This window comes from Carcharhinus amblyrhynchos, chromosome 8, assembly GCF_965287045.1.
Source record: "Carcharhinus amblyrhynchos chromosome 8, sCarAmb.v2.hapA, whole genome shotgun sequence".
In the NCBI taxonomy this organism is placed as follows: domain Eukaryota; kingdom Metazoa; phylum Chordata; class Chondrichthyes; order Carcharhiniformes; family Carcharhinidae; genus Carcharhinus; species Carcharhinus amblyrhynchos.
In genome coordinates, this window is record NC_137331.1 from 39,196,834 (window position 1) to 39,218,942 (window position 22,109).

The following is a 22,109-nucleotide window of genomic DNA, read 5'->3' on the forward strand; positions in this document are numbered from 1 at the left end:
TTAAAGTTTATTTATTAGTCACAAGTAGGCTTACATTAACACTGCAATGCAGTTACTGTGAAAATCCCCTAGTCACCACACTCCAGCACCTGTTTGGGTACACTGAAGGAGAATTTAGCATGGCCAATATGCGTAACCAGCATGTCTTTTGGACTGTGGGAAGAAACCAGAGGAAACCCACGCAGTCACAGGGAGAACGTGCAGACTCCTCACAGAGAGTGATCCAAGCCAGGAATCGAACTCAGGTCCCTGGCACTGTGAGGCAGCAATGCTAACCACTGTGCTGCCCACCTTGAATGTATTCAAAAAAGAGAGAGGATTTTTTTTATTAGATATTAATGGCCGTGTATGTAGTCCTTGTCTACATCAACGGGGACGAAGCAGAAATTGTCGAAAGCTTCAAGAACGACAAAAGGTCGTGAATGTAGCCCAGTCCATCACGCAAACCAGCCTCCCATCCATTGTCTCTGTCTACACTTCCCACTATCTCAGAAAAACAGCCAGCATAATTAAGGACCCCATGCACCCCAGACATTCTTCCACCTTCTTCCATTGGAAAAAAGATACAAAAGTCTGAGGTCACATACCAACCAATTCAAGAACAGCTTCTTCCGTGCTGCTGTCAGTCTTTTGAATGGACTTACCTTGCACTAAGCTGATCTTTCTCTACACCCTAGTTATGACTGTAACACTATATCCTGCACTCTCTTGTTTCCTTCTCTATGAATGGTATGCTTTTTCTGTATAGCGTGCAAAAAAACAATACTTTTCACTGTTATTACAAGTGACAATAACAAATCAAGAGACATGGTGAGGAAGCAAGAGTATGGCTTTGGGATCAAGAAGCAGACATGGTCAGATTGAATGGCGGAGCAGGCTTGAAGGGCCAAATGGCCTAATTCTGCTCCTTGTTTCTTTAAAAGCAAATTACTCCGGATACTTTGACAAAGGGTGGTCTGGACTCGAAACATCAGCTCTTTTTTCTCTCCTTACAGATGCTGCCAGACCTGCTGAGATTTTCCAGCATTTTCTCTTTTTTGGTCCTAGTTTCTATGTTGCTATTGTTGTTAGTGTTAGGGCCAATGCTGCTGCAATGAGATTGTGATCCCTCCCAGCAAACATAATCCCCGACCTCAAGTCCTGAAAGTACCATCTTCACCGTTCTGTCCCATCAGCCTGTTTGTACTCCAGCCCAGCATTTCAGCTCCTAATTGTGCTTCTAGTTGCTTGGACGCGATTGTAAATCACACTCCATGTGCAACAAGCTTCAGCTGACGTGAATATAGAAGTCTATATGTAGATAGAGGGGTTGTGGTGATGGTGCAGTGGTATCATCACTGCACTAATATTCCAGAGACCTGGGTTAATGTTCTGGGGACCCGGGTTCAAATCCCATACTGGCAGATGGTGAAATTTGAATTCAGTAGAAGTCTGGAATTAGAATCCATTTGGTTCACTCATGCTCTTTAGGAAAGGAAATCTGCCCTGCTTACCTGGTCTGGCCTACACGTGACTCCAGAGCCACAGCAATGTGGTTAAATCTTAAATGCCCTCTGAAATGGCCTGCCAAGTCATGCCAATGAATAAATCAAAAAGACACGACCAATATAATGGAATTTTAATACACAAGAGAATACAGCAAAGTAAATTGTCTGTGGTGTCATGGTGTTTGGAATTGACTGGTCCATGTTAATAAACTCAGTGTTACAATGGCTCATACACAATGTAGGTAACTCAGTGTTATAACAATTTTCATTTTTGACATGTGATGTGACAAAAAAGGAGGAACTCTTTGTTCTTGGGTGTGGACATCACCAGCAAGGCCAATGTTTGTAGTCCATTCCTAATTTCCCTTATATTGAAAGATATCCCTAATTTCGCTTGTATTGAAAGATATCCCTAATTTCCCTGGTACTGAGATATCCCTAATTTCCCTTAAGAGCAGAAGAGTTAACCACACTGCCACATGTAGACCAGACCATATAAGGGTGGCAGATTTCCTTCCCCAAAGGGACATTCAGTGATGCAAATGAGTATTTATGGTGATCAATGATCACTTCATGGTCAAAATTACTGAGTCAAGCTGATATTTTAATTGAATTTAACGTCTACCAGCTGCCATGGTGGGATTTGAACCCATGTCCGCCTGAAAATTAGACTGGGTTTCTGGTTACTGGTCCAGTGACATTACAGCTGTTTCCCCACTGTTGGGATGGGTCAAGAAGTGGCCTCCTGTTGCTGCGTGATCCTCGGACTTCAGTATCCATGATTTAATAAATGTATGTTAATCCTGCATTGCACACATCAAAAATGTCTTGTAGTTTATTTTAAGCCAGCCCCAGTTGTCATCAGCATAGAACCCAATGGAGGCACGGTGGCACAGTGATTAGCACTGCTGCCTCACAGTGCCAGAGACCTGGGTTCAATTCCTGCCTTGGGTCACTGACTGTGTGGAGTTTTCCCTCTGCCTGCATGTGGTTCCTCCGGGTGCTCCAGTTTCCTCCCACAGTTCAAAGATGGGTAGGTAGACCATGCTAAATTGCCCCTTAGTGTCCATAGATGGATTGACCATACTAAATTGCCCATTGGTGTCCAGAGATGCACAAGTTAGGGTAATTAATGGGGTAATGATGTTAGGGCAGGAATGAGTCTTGGTGGAATGCTTTACTGGACAGTCAGGGCAGACTCGATGACCTCTTTCTGCACAGTAAGGATTCTGTGATTTTATGATTCTAAGAGAAACACTGATGAAGGAACATTGCTGATTGCCTTGAGCTTATGGCAATGAGAGTCTGCTGCACATTACAGATAAACTATTAACAACCTTTTCATAATGCCATTACTGTTCTACCCTTCCGAGAGCTAGCCTTGACTGTTATCCGAATGCTAATTTGTTCCAATTTGCAGATCTGGATGGGATTTAATGAATTTAATTTCTGAATATTTTCTTCTTCCTGCTTCAAGAATTACATTTGCTATTACAGAGACCGGGCAACCTGCTGAGCACCAGCTGCTGTCTGAAGATGCCCTCCTCAGATGGTCGAGAAAGTGTCTGTAGTTTTTGAATTAAGACACCGAGCATTGCCAGCACACTGCCTGCCAGGTCATACACACTGTTTTATTTCCTGTGGTTTTCACAGCCCACACTTACTCATCATTTCATGGCGCTCATAGATAGCTCAGAGAATCTACTGTGCAGAAGGAGGCCATTTGGCCCATTGAGCCTGCAGTGACAACAATCCCACCCTATCTTATCCCCATAACTGCACATATTTACCCTCCTAGTCCCCTGACACTGAGGGGCAATTTATCATGGCCAATCAACCTAACACATACATCTTTGGAATGTGTGAGGAAATCAAAGCACCCGGAGGAAACCCGTGCAGACATGGGGAGAATGTGCATACTCCGCACAGACAGTGAGCCGAGGCCAGAATTGAATCCGGGTCCCTGGTGCTGTGAGGCAGCAGTGTTAACCACTGTGCTGCTTGATGCCATTGAAAACAGCTGACAACACAGGGCAGCAGGGAGAACGAGAAAGGAGGTGGAGATTGAAAGCTAGGTGTGCTCCATATACATATGGAGTGGATATGTGTACAGATGAACCAGTGTCCCTGAGGTGCAGCATGCAAATGGGGAGGAGGCCATGGATGTTTGCATTCCTAGGGCAAGATTTGAGAGGTGGACTTGCAAAGGAGCAAGATGCCTCAGCTGTTGTTGTTTGGTGCGAGTGTGGAACCAACCAAAGGCAGTCTCAATGCACAATGGTGAAGAGGTGGTGGAGAAGAATGATGTCTCAAAACTACAAAATGGTTGAGAAGGGTGAAACATAGAAGACATTAAAAATAGGAGCTGAAGCAGGCCATTTAGCCCTAAGAATCATAAGAGATTCTAAGAGAAATCAGTGTTTCTCTTAGAATCATAAAATCACAGAATCCTTACTGTGCAGAAGGAGGCCATTGAGTCTGCCCTGACTGTCCAACAAAGCATCCCACCAAGGTCCATCCCTGCCCTAATACCATTACCCCATTAGTCACCCTAACCTGCATATCTTTGGACACCAATGACCAATTTAACATGGTCAATCCACTTAATCTGCACATCTTTGCTCTGCCACTCATAATCATGGCTGATCATCCAACTGATCTCATTTTGATTTTTGGGAGCACAGTGTTCATTCTAGGCCTCTGAATGTAAGAGTTCGTTCCGAAATCCATGCCCAATCTTCAGTCTCGAGTGTACATTTTCAGTAGTCCGCAATGTAACACTGAGGCTTGGAGTGTTTAAAGTTTATTTATTAGTCACAAGTAAGGCTTACATTAACACTGCAATGAAGTTACTGTGAAAATCCCCTAGTCGCTGCACTCCGACACCTGTTTGGGTACACCTGAGGGAGAATTTAGCATGGCCGATCCACCTCACCAGCGCGTATTTCAGAATGTGGGAGGAAACCGGAGCACCCACAGAAAACCCATGCAGAGATGGGGAGAACATGCAAACTCTACACAGACAGTGACCCAAGCTGGGAATTGAACCTGCATCCCTGGCACTGTGAGGCAGCAGTGCTAACCACTGTGCTGCCTCACTGGAGTCTGGTCCCACTGAGATGAGTTGAGATTTGGCTGAGTGCTAAATTCTCTGTCCTCGCTTGCAGTGGTGATGGGGCGTGAACAGGCAGAGAATTCAGACCCAGGTTTCATCAAATAAATGGATGAAGGTGGCTCTTTCTGCAAAGTAAGTGTTTCTGTTTTCAGGACATTTGCTGCCATGTCACACGTTGCATGTAAGGAATCCGTTTGAATCATAGGATCCCCACAGTGCAGAAGGAGACCATTCGACCCATCAAGCCTGTACTGACAACAATCCCACCCATGCCCTATCCCTGAAACCTCATGGATTTACCCTAGCTAGTCCCCCTCACACTCGGGGGCAATTTAGCATGGCCAATCCACCAAACCCGCACATCTTTTAGACTGTGGGAGAAAACCGGAGCACCTGGAAGAAACCTTGCAGGCATGGGGCGAATGTGCAGACTCCACACAGACAGCTGGAATTGAACCATGGTGCTGTGAGGCAGCATTATATTGTAATGCTGGGAATGTTGTGTGAGGGAAGTGATCTCCACAATGTCATTCTCCAACAAGGATAGCACACAGTAATCAAACCTACCTTACAGGAGGTCAAAGGTTTGTTTTTGCCTGGACTATATTTTAACAGGGCATAATTGATAAGGTGGGGGTGGTTGTCCCTCTCGCTCTGAAACAATGGGGAACTCTGTACCCCAATGGTCCTATTCCTTCTGCATGGCATCAGGAATCACGGGACTTGATAAAATGCTTGGGTGGGGGGAAATGGGACAAAATGAGATGCCCCTATCTGGCAATTTACTATGAGGAAAAATCTTGCCCCTCCCACACCAGCCATAACTTCATGGTCATGCCTATTCTGTTAGAATGTCTATCCATCAGAGCACAGGTGAGCCAGGACAAGTGTGTTGGCAAACGCCTTACTTAATCCCTAACAAAGGTACGACCTTCCACCCTCAGCTTATGTTCCTACTCAACTGCAGAAAGCACAGTTTGGGTTTGACCCAGAACTGAATGTTCACTGAAGCTCCCTTCCAAAGCTGTCTTTCTCTGTAACTTCAACGGGCACCTCGACATTCAAGTTCGATTGTTGGATTAACTTCTATTACTGCTCGATGTCTGCTGTCTTATGTGAGGCCTCTGCGCTGTGATTCATTACAGCAAGATCAATTTAGAAACTCAATAACTTGTCTCAAAGGTTTTTAAAAGATCAGGAATTGTATTTGGGATTATGAAAAACATCAATGTTAAAATTAATGTTGTGACCTTTTGGTTTATTCTGCCGAAGGCTTAACCTTTCTCTCTTAACCCAGTGGTGTAATCACTAATGGTTGGTGAACTTTGCTTTATATTGGTTCAGATATGATGATACAAGAGGTTCAAAATCAAAATGAGAAAGTAGGAAATCAGTGTTAACTTACAGACAGTATAACTTTATCATAGAATCCCTACAGCATGGATGGAGGTCACTTGGCCCATTCAGTTGTCATTGACAACAATCCTATCCAGACCCTATCTCCGTAACCCCACATATTTACCCTGCTAATCCTCTGAAACTAAGGGGCAATCTAGCATGGCTAATCTACCTGACCTGCACATCTTTGGAGTTACAATGACACAGTGATTAGCACTGTTGCCTCACAGCGCCAGGGACCGGGGTTCGATTCCCAGTTGGGACGACTGTGCAGATCCGCACAGACATTCTCCCTGTGTCCGCATGGGTTTCCTCCAGGTGCTCCAGTTTCCTCCCACAGACCGAAAGACATGCTGGTTAGAGGCGTTTGCCATATTAAATTCTTCCTCAGTGTGGCGACTAGGGAATTTTCACAATAACTCCATTGTAGTGTTAATGAAAGCCTACTTGTGACACTAGTAAATAAACTAAACTAAACTAAAACAAAAATCTTTGGCGTTTCCAAGTTTCTGTTTTGAACATTGGTGTATAATATTAGTCAATGTTCACTGACACAACTTTTATTGAAAGTTTTGTACCCAGTGTGTCAGCATGGCGTGGCACAGTGGTTAGTATTGCTGCCTCACAGTGCTGGTAACCTGGGTTTAATTCCAGACTTGGGTCACTGTCTGTTTCCTCCCACAGCCCAAAGATGTGTGGGTTAGTTGGATTGGCCATGCTAAATTGCCCCTTAGTGTAAGGGGGACTAGCTAGGGTAAATGCATGGGGTTATGGGGATAGGGCCTGGGTGGGATTGTTGTTGGTGCAGACTCGATGGGCTGAATGGCCTTCTTCTGCACTGTAGGGATATTATGATCAAGGCACCTTGATTTGGTAATAAGAATTGAGCATTCAGCAAAAACTCTGCTGCATTGTCCAACAATGGTAGAATCATAGAATCCTACAGTGCAGAAAGAGGCCCTTCAGCCCATCGAGTCTGCACCAACCACAATCCCACCCAGGCCCTACCCCCATATCCCTACATATTATTACCCACTAATCCCTCTAACCTAAGCATATAGGGACACTAAGGGGCAATTTTATCATGGCCAATCAACCTAACTCGCACATCTTTGGACTGTGGGAGGAAACCAGAGTACCCGGAGGGAACCCATGCAGACACGAGGATTACGTGCAAACTCCGCACAGACAGTGACCCGAGCTGGGAATCGAACCCAGGTCCCTGGAGCTATGAAGCAGCAGTGCTAACCACTGTGCTACCGTGCCATGGTCTTGGACTCCGATCCCAACCCGTGATCAGATGCTGCATTACGTGAGGAGTTTTGTAAAATGGGCTTCTACACTGTCAGCCATAATAGTGTCCGTCAAGGTATAAAGCCCGTCTCTCAGGAAGCAACACCCATTGATCTATTGCTGATTTATATTCTCACACATCTCTAACTTCCTTCCACACTTTTCAAAAATTTATAATCACACATATAACCTTGTAATCTTTCAGCAGTTTCAGGTTTTTTTCTATGGAGAAACCTGCAAGCATCTTTCACAACCTCAGTGTCCCAGTGTGCTTTGCTTTCCAACCAACTAAGTACTTTAGAAGTGCCATCACTGTTGCAGTGTGGGAATTGTTACAGTAAATCGGACAAAGCAAGGTTCAGCAAACAGCATTGAGATAATCGACAATCATGGAATCCCTACAGTGCAAAAGGAAGCCATTCAGCTCATCCATCTGCACCAGCTCTCCGACAGAGCATCTTACCCATATCTTATCCCCGTAACCCCATGCATTTACCTCATTAATCTACACATCTTTGGAGACTAAGGGACAATTTAGCACGGCCAATCCACCTAACTACACATCTTTGGAAACCGGAGCACGGCGGAAACTCACGCAAACACTGGGAAAATGTGCAAACTCCACACAGACAGTCCCCCAAGGCCAGAAGGTTGTTGAGGGATAAACATTGGCCAGGATACTAAAGAAAATACTCCTCCTCTTCCTTCTGAAAGTGCTGAGAGATCAGACTGTGCCTTGATTTGATACCACGTCTGAGAACAGCACCACTGACAGTGCAGTACTCCCTCAGTACTGTGTGGGTTTTCTGGTGAAGTAACCACTCGCAAATGCCAGGAGGCAATCTCCCATCTCCATTCTCAGGTGAAAGTACAGAAGAGGTTTTCTGAATATGGATCTATAATTAAAGAATTAATTGGGGGTGGATGGTGCAGTGGCATGTGGATTAGCAACCCAAAGGCATGGCCCAATGCTCTGGGAATTTGGGATCAAATCCCATCGCAGCAACTAGTGGAATATGAAATCTGAAACCCAAATCCAGCCTCCGTAACGGTGACCCTGAAACTTCCATCGATTGGTGTCGAAACCCATCGGGGAAGGAAGTCTGCCACTACATGGGACTCCAGACCCGCAGCACTGTGGTTCTTAACTGATCTGAAATAGCTGAGGAAGCCACTCCATTCAAGGGCGATTAGGGATGGCCAACAAATGCTGGACCAATCAGTGATCCACACATCCCACGAAACAACAAAATCTATAGCTTTCGGTAATTGAAATTCGCCCATTCATCGTCCAACTGAACAAATCCAGCACTTGGCAGCAAATCCTAATTCGTAACCTGTAAAGTTTTGGTTTGACTATTTTCCACAGAGTTCCGATTAGCTCCCTAATTCGTGATTCCTATTTTGAGTAAAACCAACAGCTAATTAAAGGAAATAAACTGAGGAACAAATTAATGGGATATTGTCTTAACCAAAAAGCAAGTCACAAATAAAACTTAAACATTAAAGGTGATGAAAGGTATGGTCACAGTTTCCATGGTGACCATCAGGCACGGAAGGCCTCGATGGTGATGGTGGACACGATATGCTCCCACTCTAGGACTGACCGCAAATGTAAAGTTGATTTTATTAGTGTCTCAAGTAGGCTTACATTAACACTGCAATGAAGTTACTGCAAAAATCCCCTAGTTGCCACACTCCGGCGCCTGCTGAAGTACACTGAGGGAGAATTTAGCATGGCCAAAGCACCTAACCTACAAGTCAATGGACTGTGGGAGGAAACCCACAGGGAGAACGTACAGACAAATAACAAGCTGAGTTTCGAACCCAGGTCCTTGGCACTGTGAGGCAGCGGTGCCAACTGTACCATTGCCATGATAAAGGGACCTTATTTCTTTCCTGAATCTGCAGTCCTCGTTAACTGTTCAAGCCCCAAGAACTGGTTTAAAAAAAAATGGGTCCAATGTGGATATGGAACCCTTCATTTTGTTGGATTTACAATGATTGAAATTTTTTTTGTCAGATGTGGGTCGATTTTGATCCTTCCTAAGTGAATGTGAGCAGATAAAAAAAAAAATTGACAGTCTACACAGTGAAAGATTCATCAGTCAAGTTGCAAAAGCTAAGCAACTATTTTCAATCAAAGTGCCCTGGAGTTCTGTTCGACCGCTGACACCGAACGTTCACCATGCCATGACACCAAAACCCCCTTTTGTTCCTTACTCAATAACCGTATTCAGTCAAACAAAGAATAACTGTTAAAACATATTTAGTATGCTGATGCCTTGATGTTTTGTTACAGGCTGGAGCTGTGAATAGTATATGCACTGTTCTGCTCTCTCCATTCGCGTGTGGTAATGGTATCAAAAAATTGGGTGAATATTCTGCTTGGGTTTAATTTGGAATGCCTGATTAAGAGAGAGTTGAGCTTTTTCTTGACAAGAAGGTAACTGCGGTAAAATCTGACTTGTTTCTCTACGATTGAAATGATGGTGGAATGACTAAAAAATTGTTCCTGTGAAACGCGGCATTGTTCTTGCATGTGTTTTGTATTCATTGCTGGTGCTTGTTATTTGCAACAGAGGCAGATGTGAATCAGAACAATGGATCCTCCTCAAAGCCAAAGAAGATGGTAGCGACAGGCTCCAAGAGCGTAGAGGACCCAAAGAATGCCTGGAAGTCGCCCAGCACAGCTGAGCCAGCTGTGCGCCCACACTTGGTCCGCCTCTTTTCTCGTGACGCGCCAGGACGTGAAGACAACACCTTCAAAGACCGCCCCTCGGAATCAGAAGACCTTCAGGCCATCCAAGAGGATAGCTCAGTTCCTGTGGCGGACACAGATTTGATGGAAGTGCAGAAACTATCCTCACAATCATCAGCTAAGAAGGGACAAGTTGCAAAACAAATGGCATCCGCAAGCACCTCAGACCACGCTAAAGCTGGAGGAGCCCACTCACGGCAAAGAGACTCGGGCCTACTCGACCAGCTGGGAAAGTTTTTTGGACAAGAAGGTTCCAGGAGAGTACCTGAGAAGGGCAAGGTGAGCTCTGAGGACTAAACAGGAGCTTAACACCCTCAAAAGAGGGTTCTCCAAACTGTCGCAGTGTCAGCAAGAGTTGAAATGGCCAGGCACCCATTCTAGATATTGATGATCTTGTACCCGCTTTAATTTTTAAAAAGTAGTTTGTTTATAATGAAGAACCCCTGTTTTGTTTTCAAAGTGGCTCGTACTAGAATGTTGACAGACTCATTAAGCTTTTGCGCCTTGCCCTTCTCCCCCCGCTTTGATTATTGTAAAAGGACGGTGCATGTTTAATATGTAAATAGTGAAAAGGAGGGTTAAAGTAATGGGAGCTCTCAAAAATCTTTTGAGGAGCTTGCAGTTTCCAGACTAGCTAATACATCAAATGTTCTGACAATAGCTACTAAATTCATGATACCTCTCTCAGTGCTGAGCAGTAAGATTGGACCCATGGTGAATCACTCGCTGAATTTGTGGAAATGAATCTCTCGGACAGTCAATGAATGATTTGTATTTCTCAAACCAGATCACCTGGTGTGAGTTGGATTAGCGATAACTACAGTGGACAGGGTCTTGATGTTCCTGTCTTTGGGGTGTGAACAATGTATCTCCCGTATGATGAGCCCTCCTTGGGAGAGGGCAATGGAGTTTACGTGAACTTTTCCTTAGCCTAGTAACAGCTTAGGCTGACCCATTCTGATTAACAACCAGTCACTGTAAACTAAAAAATATATATGTTTTAAGGTTCTATGGTAGCCGCAAACCTTTGTTAAAGCCAACTTTACATTAATTGGTATCACTCTTACCTAAACGCACTTTTAAAAAACAATTGGCCCTCCCAAAATTTTCAAGATTTAACTGGTAATTCTCGACCTGTCTGCTTAGATGATTCCATGCCTTTGTCTCCTCTTTATTGCTGTTGCCTGTGATTATATCTCGCTCACAATGTTGGATTCAAACAAAAGATTGTCCGCCAAAGCTTTTGCTTCGCGTCACTGGCTAAGATCGTTCCTCACAGGCGACTCTGTGCTTATTGGGGTCGCCCTCTTTGCAAATAAACCTTGACTCAGAGAAAGCGAGCCCAGTCAATTGTGAGGAAGAAACGTAATGGGATTTTGCTTGTGTCTCAGGTGTGAATTAATAAGTTAGATACAGCCAAAATCATCATGAACATTGCGAACGATTGTTGATTTCTTACAGCTAGGTTATGTATGGATTCAAGTAACAGTTATTCAGAACTCTATAAAGCAAACATGAGTGTGTTGGTATTAGCCCTATAGAACAAGGTTACAAGTAGCGGCGCACGCTATCTTAATGGGATCTAAGGTGATTACCCTGATGGGGTGATTACAAAATCCTACTAGATTTCATTTTTTTGGCAGAAATCTGGATGTTTCCATTCCTGTACAATATACAAATTGCTTTCTCCTTTGAATGCAGCACATTACATTTGTGTCTTGTTGCAGCTTGTAAATAAGTGTGTTTGTAGATTTTTCTTGAAGCTGTCAGCTCCCCAGTCAGTCTGAGTGATCGAAACATGGTGTTGTGCTTTAATAATCCCTTGACCGTGTGGCCATCACAAAAATTGCAAATTGCTGTTGTACAAGGTGCAGATTGTAAGTGCAGCAGGAGCTGCACTGGGTCGCCTATACACCCATTATCCTGTGATATTCTCTACATTTTACACAGTGATGGAGAAATAAAGGTGCTACGATTTGAATTTTATTCAGAAGAGAAAATCTAACCAGCCCCTCGTTTATAAATTACACACAAGGCAATTTAAAGATTAAACTAGAATTACCTGTGTGGAGATGCCAGCATTGGACTGGGGTAGGCATAATAAGAAGTCTCACAACATCTGGTTAAAGTCCAACAAGTTTATTTGGCATCACGAGTTTTGGAAGCATTGCTGCTTCATTAGGTGAGTGGGTCCGTCACTCCCCTGATGAAGGAGCGGCGATCCAAAAGCTCGTAATTCCAAATAAACCTGTTGGACTTTAACCTAGTGTCATGAGACTTCTTACTATAGAATTACCTCGCCATTGGTTTGGAAAGGTTTCTCTGAACTATCCTTCAGTGTTGGATGCTACTAAAGTGTTCTGAGATAAGGAGAGCTGTTCAGACCTGCAGTGTAGTTGTAGAGTAGTACCTTAGTATTCAGATGTGCCTTGTGCTTGAGTTCCTATCCTTTAGCCCAGCCGGGGTGAAATGCTGGGCACGGGGCTCGCTTGCATTCTCGGTTAGCATTGTGGATGGCTTCATTGCCTCTCCTGCCCTTGTCAACACTTTTTTTCTCTTTAAGATTGTGCTGTCCCAGCCCACTGCTGCAATTAAGCAGCAGCAGCCAGACACTCGCTCTTTGTGTGAGGATCTGCGCTGACATTAAATCTGATCGCATTTGAATTTGCAGAGAAACAGATTCTTTGACTAGGAACAAAAGTGGCTGGATGGGAATAAGCGCCCACGCGCCCAAGGAATGACCCCAGTGAATTTTTCTCTCGCTCACACATGCAAAAACTGTTCAAACAAGCTGCTGATAAATTTAAATTGATCGTTGCTGACACAGTGCTGTAACGGGTGCCATTTTGTTCAGGTAGTGAAGGCAGTGGGTGGGAGTATTGTAACTAGTGCAGGTTCATGTAAATGGGATGCCTGATCACTTTAAATAGTCACAGGAACTCTCTTCTGCCAGCTATAGGAACAGTAGACGTCTTTATCTTCTGTAGATTGAATAGGCTGACTGAGTCCCATGTTACTGTTTGTATCCAGCTCATGCAAATGTGTTGCAAAGTCAAAAACGTTGTGTTTTCATCCTTTTGAAATAACTGCATGTTTAAAGTTTCAACCAAAATGACTTCACAGAATGCACAGTGTTCAGGCCCAATGGAAAATTAAATGTGCTGCCACGGGGTTTTGAGACAGTGACTTTAGTGATACATTTCTACCAGTCCAATGATGGGATGTTTTTGTGATTCTTTGGTGGGAGATCTTAGTTTTCCGCCAGGCTCCTGAGCAAACGTGGGGGTCATCAGCCTCACACCAGACATGTTAAACCGACTTACAGGCAGCAGGAGGATTGAACCAAGTGATTAAACTATGTGTCTCTCCACTAATCAGGGTTTCTTTCAGGGATTGTTTAGTCACTCCAGTCCATCCTGAGCCCAGTATTGTTCCAGAGTATCTCTGCTGCTTCTCTCTCTGTCACCTAATCTGCCTGCCACTCCAGTTAGATATCGTCAACCCCGCCCTTGCCTTTCATTCACCCTCTGCCTGTTAATCTGACATGCTTCTGTTCACCACTCCAGCGGTGACTATGTTTCAGATCAATGGCATTGTCTGTGAAAAGCTTGGTGGCACAGTGGTTAGCACTGCTGCCTGTCAGCGCCAGGGACCCAGGTTCGATTCTGGCCTCAGGTTACTGTCTGTGTGGAGTTTGCACATTCTCTCCATGCCTGCATGGGTTCCCTCCGGGTGCTCTTGTTTCCTCCCATAGTCCAAAGATGTGCAGGTTAGGTGGATTGCACCTTAGTGTCTAAAGATGTGCAGATGAGGATGATTGGCCGTGCTAAATAGCATTTTAGTGTCTAAAGAAATGCAGGTTAGGTGGATTGGCCATAATAAATTGCCCCTTAATGCCTAAAGATGTGCAGATGAGGATGATTGGCCTTGCACCTTAGGCTGGAATTTTATCATCCCGCCCACCATGGGAATCAGAGCGGGAGAGGGGCGGACAATAGGAGGATTTGTTGATCTCGGGTGGGAGTTTACCGTAGTGTCCAAAAATGTGCAGTTGAAGTCGAGTGGCCATGCTAAATTGGTCCAAATAGTTCAAAGATGTGCGGGTTAGGTGGATTGACCATGCTGAATTGCCCCTTAGTGTCCAAAGATATGTGGGTTAGAGGGATTAGCTGGATAACTGTGTGGCGAATATTGGGATAGTTGGGTAAGATGCTTGGAGAGTGGGTGCAGACTTGATGGATCAGTTTGGTCTCCCTCTGCACAGCAGAGATTCCATGATTCTGTTCTATGATTGAAGTCCTTTCTTTTCCAAGACAGCTGCCTGTCCACCTTCCTAGATCCACTGGCCTCTCCAGCAGTTCAGTTCATCTTTCCTGCTCCGATCTATTGCTCTACTCCGCTCAGTCCCTGCAGCTTCCCTCCCTTACCTGTAACTCCTGGCCTTTTGTGCTGCTGCCTCACACAGGTGATTGCGAGTCCGTGGCTTCCTTCTGCCAGTGCCTCTCCCAGGGAAGCTTGTGAATGCTGTCCAAGTGGATGATGGATTTTGTGTTTTTTCCCCACCAATTTATCCTCAGAGGGCAAAACAAAGCAGAATCCAGATATATCACTCCCAAGAGCGGCAATAACTGGGGTTTGACAATTGAACATTTTGTTTTAGGAGAGGCAATACTAAAATAAAGAAGCAGGCAGAAATAATGCCATTTCTTTGTCAAGCAAATCCCCTGAGTCAGCCTGTCATGACATACCCACAGCCCACACACATCGTACCTTTGGTAAAGGAATTGACAGTGACTGTAATAAAATAAAACTGTTTTAATTGAAGATGGTTAAATGTGTTGTGTGTCTTTTTTAGTATTTGCTACATGGAATGATGGGAAGACCCAAGGTGTTATTGCCCTATTAAAACTTGTCACTTTTTAAAACAAAAATCAAAGGATGAATCAAATGGTTCAAAAACTCAAAACGAACAGTGTAATGCAAAGCTTTGTATAAATCTGGTCGTTGGATGGTGAGATTCGGGTTTATTCCATTGGAAGTTCAATAGATAACTAGTCATGTTCGTTGATGTTGTCTGGTGTATTCAATTAAGTTTTACTACCTTACTGTATACTTAAAACCAAAGCCATTTGTAAATATGTTCACTGCAGTGTTATATGGTACATAATATAAGTGACAGTGCAAACCATACAAGATCTGGTCTTCAGGACTGGTAGGATTGTGATTGCAATCTATGGCTGGAATTTTACTGGCATGTCTGCCCCAGAATCGGGGTGGGCGTGGCTCACAGAACGGCATTCTCCAGTGGCCTCAGGCAGGATCTTACAGGCCTTGGGCAGCTGAGGTGGTAACATTCCGGCATATATGTTTCGATTTGTCAAAACAAAATGGAAATTTTTTTGCAGAGTGTTTAGCCAAATTATTTATTTTCTGGGACCTTCAGTCATGGTTGTTGGGAATTGGGCGCAAGTCCTGGTTTATAGGCATTTTTCAAGGCCATTCTTCCCCACGGAAATACTGGTAGCCACTTGGAGCAAGGTTTCCTTCACCCTCTCATTCCCTGCACCCCCCAATTTTCTCCTCTCCCATTTTCTTGATGCATGTTCTCTTTTCAAATAGCATGTATTGACAAAATTCCAACCACTAATGAATGGAAGATGCCAGTTATATTAATAACCAATCCAAACTCTTGCGCCAACTGGCTTGCAATCTGAATCTGTGATCTTGTGAGGTTTTCACTGAGCTTGCTGTTCATTTGTTTTAATAATAAATGCTGTGAGCTACCCTTTCTTTTATAAAAATCACCTTATATCAAAGATTTTTTTTCTGACAGTATTTTGTTTAGTAGCTGAAGATTAACCATGTAACACAGCAGATTATCTGTTGGTTATCTGTGTAACAAAACTGAATCTTTTGCATTGTGGCTATGACTTAAATTTCATCCTAAACTACTTCTAACAAATGTAAATGGCTGTTAATTGCTTACATTTAGGATTATGCATTAAACTCTAACATGAATGTAACTATTTATGCCTGGTGTGTGTGTGTGTGTGTGTGTGTGTGTGTGTGTGTGTGTGTGTGTGTGTGTGTGTGTGTGTGTGTGTGTGTTACAATGTCTAACCTCTGAAGACTAGCTGTGTTGTTTTCTATAATGGCTTTTCTCATACACTTGACACATGGACACACAACCCTTTATCTTTGTGTTATATTCTTGATGGATAATAGAATTAGTATGTGAAGCTACAAAGAAAGCTCATTCATGTTCCAGATCATCACTGACTTGTGCAGAAGGAGTGGAAAATGTTGCACTTTAATAATCCTCGTTCTATAAAGAATAGATGCAAGGTTACAAATCTGCCACCATCGTATCCCTTGCACTAAACTTTCCAGGTTTGGCTCACTCTGTCTGGTCCCTGAAGGTTGAAGTTTAAGCCCCAGACTCGAGCGTGTAATCTGTTCTGAAGTACTTAAGGGAGTGCAACATGGTCAGTGGCGCCGCCTGTTGGATGAGCCAACAAGTCGAGGCTCCCACTGCTCTCTCAGGTAGATATCTCATGGAAGTATTCAAAGAACAGCAGGAAGGGATTCACCCAGTATCTGAGCTGACATTTATCCCTTAGCCAACGTCACTGAGAATAGGTGATCTATTGAACATTTATTCCATTGCTGTTTGTGGAAGCTTGCATGTTTTCATTGACTGCTGTGTTTACTTACAATGCAACAATGACTCGATTCAAATAGATTTATTTGCCTGCGAGGTGCTTTGGACCCATTATTCCTTGAAAACGAGCTAGGTCTTGGTGGCACAGTGGATAGCACTGCTGCCTCACAACACCAGGGACCTGCGTTCGATTCCTGGCTTGGGTGACTGTGCGGAATTCTCCCCGTGTCTGCGTGGGTTTCCTCCAGGTGCTCCGGTTTCCTCCCACACTCCAAAGTTGTGTGGGTTAGGTTGATTGTCTATGCTAAATTGCCCCTTTGTGTCTGGGGGACTAGCTAGGATGAAATGCATGGGGTTATGGGGATAGGGCCTGAGTGGGATTGTGGTTGGTGCTGACTCGATGGGCCAAGTGGCCTCCTCCTGCACCGTAGAGTTCTATGAATGGCAAGTCTCTCGGTTTTGATTTCGTCTTGAGGAGCTGCATGGCTCCAAATTAGTTTCCTAAACATCAACATTTCTTTCTTTCTGTGTGTTTGGGTAATATGGGTACCTTGATATGGCCAAGAGTGACATCCAGTGGATGTGCCAAGGTCATCAAGACCAAGGAGAGAGAGCTGTTCTGGCCAATTTAATAACCTCAGTGAGGGTGTTCATTGGGAATGTGCAAGAGTGCACAATGCAGCAAGTCATTTTAAAAGATGATGTGGGTGATTAGTGTGGGTTTGGGGAAAATGCATGGCAGTACACGGGATAAGAACATAAGAATTAGGAGTCGGCCATCTGGCCCCTCAAGCCTGCTCTGCCATTCAATAAGACCGTGGCTGATCTTTTCAGCTCCACCTGTCTTCACCGTAACCCTTAATTCCTTTTCTGTTCAAAAATCTATCTATCCTTGCCTTAAAAACATTCAATGTTTCACTGGGCATGGAATTCCACAGATTCACAACCCTTTGTGTGAAGACAATCCTCCACAAATCATGGTGTGAAAAGAGCTGACCTTGCTGCTTTCTAGAAAGAAAGTGCAGTTTAAGCATTTTCCTTACAGGTACCGATGCCACTGATTAAATTTAGTGATTTTTTTTTCCATTTATCCATTCATGAGATGTGGGCATCGCTGGCAAGGCCAGCATTTATTGCCCATCCCTAACTGCCCTTGAACTGAGTGGCTCACCAGACCATTTTAGAGTCATCAAAGCCACATTACTGTGGCTTTGGAATCACATATAGACCAGACCAGGTAAGGACGGCAGATTTCCTTCCCTCCAAGACATTGGTGAACCAAATGGGTTTTTTAAGACAATCAATGATAGTTTCATGGTCACCATTACTGAGATTAGGAACTTCTACACAAAGGACGGTAGAGTTTTGGAACTCTTCCACAATGGCAGTTGGTGCTAGATCAGTTGCTATCTTTAAATCTGAGATAAAAAGGTTTTTGTCAAGCAAAGGGATTTGGGCCAAAGGATAAAAGCAAAATCTGAAACAAAAACAGAAAATGTTGGACATTCTCAGCAGGTCTGACAGCATCTTTGGAGAGAGAATCGAGCCAACACCTTGAGTCTGGATGATCCTTCATCAGAACAGGTTTTTGGAGTTAGGCCAGAGATCAACCTTGATCTCATTGAATGCTGAAACAAGCTCAAGGGACTGAATGGTCCATCTCAGTTTTCAATTCGGATTTATTAATTCAATTTAAATTCTACCAGCTGCCATGGTGGGATTTAAACCCGTGTCCTTAAGAGCATTATCTAGGGCCCGGGTGACATTGCCAAGATGCCATAGTCTCTCCTCATGTTTTCAGTGTGAAATTCCCACTCAAGGTTATATATATTATGTAATGTTAGTTTACTATAGATGTGCCTGGGTATCCCAGCTGTCTGAACAGCTCAGGGTAAATCTCTCTCGGTGATTTGAATTTTGCAATGAAAAACACAATTTGTGGTTGGAAAGGTGATGGTGGTGGGGGTGGGATGCAAAACAGGGAGTAGGAGATGTGGCAGAAAAATCCATACTGAGGCGGACAGCAACAAGTTGAAAGAGGGCATTGGTAAACCCTTCAGCAGCGGAATCGTTCATGACCATGGCAAAGCCATGGACTAATAATGCTCACCTCTACTATACATGTAAAAGTGAACCTTGGTGAAGTGCACCAGGCAGTACAGGAATGAGCCACGTACATGTGGAATGGATGGTCCCAGCTTATAACCTTGATCAGTCCCATTTGAAGTGAAGTAGGAGTTGATTCACTCCAATTGCTGGAACGTGCTAGGCCCTGTGGCTTTGGATGTGGGGAGAAAATTCTACAAGGACTTCTGAGTCACAGAATGGCCAAATCCTCAAGTAAGTAAAATCAGCTGTTGTCAATGGCTTTACTAATAACAGAGGTTGTTTTTCCTGTTATACTGAACATGCCATGAAGAAGTTTTAGATTATTTTGGTGTCACAAGTAGGCTTACGTTAACACTACAATTAAGTGATGTGAAAATCCCCCAGTCACCACACTCCAGTGCCTATTCAGGTACACTTTTGAGGGAGAATTTATCATGGCCAATGCACCCAACCAGCACGTCTTTCAGACTGTGGGATGAAACCTGAGCACCCGGAGGAAACCCACGCTGACACAGGGAGAACGTTAAGACTCCTCACAGGCAGTGACCCAAGCTAGAAATCAAACCCAGGCCCTGGGCATTGTGTGGCAGCAGTACTAACCACTGTGCCACGTTGCCCCCCAAGTTTTTAATGACTTATTGTCTTTTATTTTTGAATCTTTTAATCACCGATGAGATGGGAGAATAGCCCTTGAGTTGCAGGTGTGCGTGAGGTGATTTAAACAGCTGACGACCACATAGTACAATTCTTCATTGACTATCAGATAATACCAATAATACTACTTCATTCTGTTCCACCAAAAATAAAGCAACATTTCTGTTTAAAAACTGCTTGAATACACTGAAGGTTGATTTGATTAATCATCATTTCTTTCAGCAGATTTTTTTTCAGCGTAGTAATGGTGGGAATCCTCATTTTAAGAACCAAATGTTTAAACCTTTCAAAGTGCGTGAGAACACTAGAACTGGGAGCAGGAGTAGGCCATCTGGCCCCTCGAGCCTGCTCCGCCATTCAGTATGATCATGGCTGATCTCTTCATGGACTCAACTCCACTTTTCCACCCGCTCAGCATAACCCTTAATTTCTTTACTGTTCAAAAATGTATCGATCTTTGCCCTAGAAACATTGAATGAAATAGCCCCAACTGCTTCACTGGGCAAGGAATTCCACAGATTCACAACCCTTTGGGTGAAGAAGTTCCTCCTCAACTCAGTCCTAAATCTGCTCCACCTTATTTTGAGGCCATGCACTCCTCGTTCTAGTTTCACCCACCAGTGGAAACAACTTCCCTGCTTCTATCTTATCTATTCCCTTCATAACTTCACATGTTTCTTTAAGATACCCCCCCCCTCAATTCTTCTGAATTCTAATGGGTATAACTCCAGTCTACTCAGTCTCTCCTCATCAGCCAAATCTCTTAACTCTGGAATCAACCTAGTGAATCGCCTCTGCATCCCCTCCAGTGCCAATACATCCTTTCTCAAATAAGGAGACCAAAACTGTACACAGTACTCTAGGTGTGGCCTCACCAGCACCTTAAACAGCTACAACGTAACCTCCTTGTTTTTAAACTCAATCCCTCTAGCAATGAAGGACAAAATTGTACCGGCAAACCAACTTTTTGCAATTCATGCACAAGGATACCCAGGTCCCTCTGCACAGTAGTATGCTGTAAGTTTTTACCATTTAAATAATAGTCCATTTTGCTGTTATTCCTACCAAAATGGATGATCTCACTTTTACCAACATTGTACTCCATTTGCCAGACGCTCGTACACTTGCTTAGACTATCAATATCCCTCTGCAGACTTTGTGTCTTGAAGTGCTGAAGAGGCATTCCTTTCAAGAAGAGTCAATATTAATTCATCTCCCCAAGTTCAGCTTGTAGATTCCAAACAAGCTGCTGTTTGAAGCCCAGCCTCGTCCAACCTCCAGCCTGCTGCCGAGATTTTCGTTTTTGTCGATAATCCCAGTCTCTGCTCATTCCGTTTTTAAAACCAGCAACTTCTGAGAGCGAGATTTCCCAGAGTTATACAGGGGTTGAGGCACTTGGTTTAGGCAAAGGGAGATCTTTTTATTTCAAGTTTTTATTCCATTCCAAAAAACAATTCAAATTGAATTCAATCCATGGTCCCCATGACAGAGACATGGTCTCCACGACAAGATCCAAGCTGACAAGATGAGACATTGCACCCCATATTCATCCTAGCCTAAATTATGTGAGGTTTTGGTTGTGTAGATAGGGAGATGGGTTGATAATCAGAGAACACAGATTTTAATTTGATTGGCAAAAGAAGCAAGGGAAGATAAGAATTCTTTTTAATGCAGTGAGTTGTTATGATCTGGGATGCTGTTCCTGGAAGGATGATGGAAGCAGACTCAGTGGAAACATTCAAAGGAATCATAGAATCCCCACAGTGCAGAAGGAGGCCATTCAGCCCATCAAGCCTGCACCAAACTATCTCGCCAGGCCCTATCCCCGCTAATCCCCCTGACACTAAGGGGCAATTTAGCATGACCAATCAATCTAACCCACTCATCTTTGGACTGTAGGTTGAAACCGGAGCACCTGGAGGAAACCCACACAGACACAGGGAGAAAGTGCAAATTCTACACAGCCAGTCACCCCAGGGCCGGAATTGAACCTGGATCCCTGACGCTGTGAGGCAGCAGTGCTAACCACTCTGCCACATACTTGAAAAGGAAAATCAATTATCGCTAAGGCAATGGAGAAAGAGCACGAGACTATGACAAATGGGATAGCTCTTCTGAAGTGACATGATGGGTCAAACAGCCTCTGTCTTTGTAAGCTTCTGTGGTCATTTATCAATCCCAGTGATATACCCTGATGTTTACATAGACTCTGTTTCATTTATTGACATGAAGTGATATATCACTGAGATCTCTGGGGGACATGAGTGCTAACATAAATTGACAGTACAGTGAAATGTATTTTAAAAAGTTTTCATATAATATTATCGGTGTTCCATTTAAAAAAAAATCATGCCCTTAGTGACTGCTTAATGCTAATAATGAGTAAGATAAATACCAAAGTCCAATACAATGCCCTGTTGAGTAAAAAAAGTCTCAGATACATAGATAGCAGGGGCAAAGAAAACTCTTGCCATTGATACTTATTTTAATGTTATAGATATTTGAAGAAAATTCTATGGGATGGCAATATTATCAACTGTGTTGATGAGATGAGAAATATTTTTTATTAACCTCCAAGTGTTTTTTATGAAAGTTTCCAGTAGTATTGTCATTGAGTACTTTTCACCCTGA

The 22,109-nt window shown here is 43.6% G+C and overlaps 1 protein-coding gene across 4 annotated transcripts in view; it reads left to right on the plus strand.

The window, feature by feature from the left end:
• The window catches only part of LOC145346526 (myelin basic protein), a 175,789-nt gene that overhangs the window by 118,621 nt on the left and 35,059 nt on the right, over positions 1 to 22,109 (plus strand). For all 4 annotated transcript variants that reach the window (XM_080193900.1, XM_080193902.1, XM_080193901.1 and 1 more), the window contains one exon: positions 9,876 to 10,333. In XM_080193900.1, coding sequence (XP_080050026.1) covers positions 9,876 to 10,333 — 458 coding nt within the window. The remainder of the gene's footprint in view (positions 1 to 9,875; positions 10,334 to 22,109) is intronic.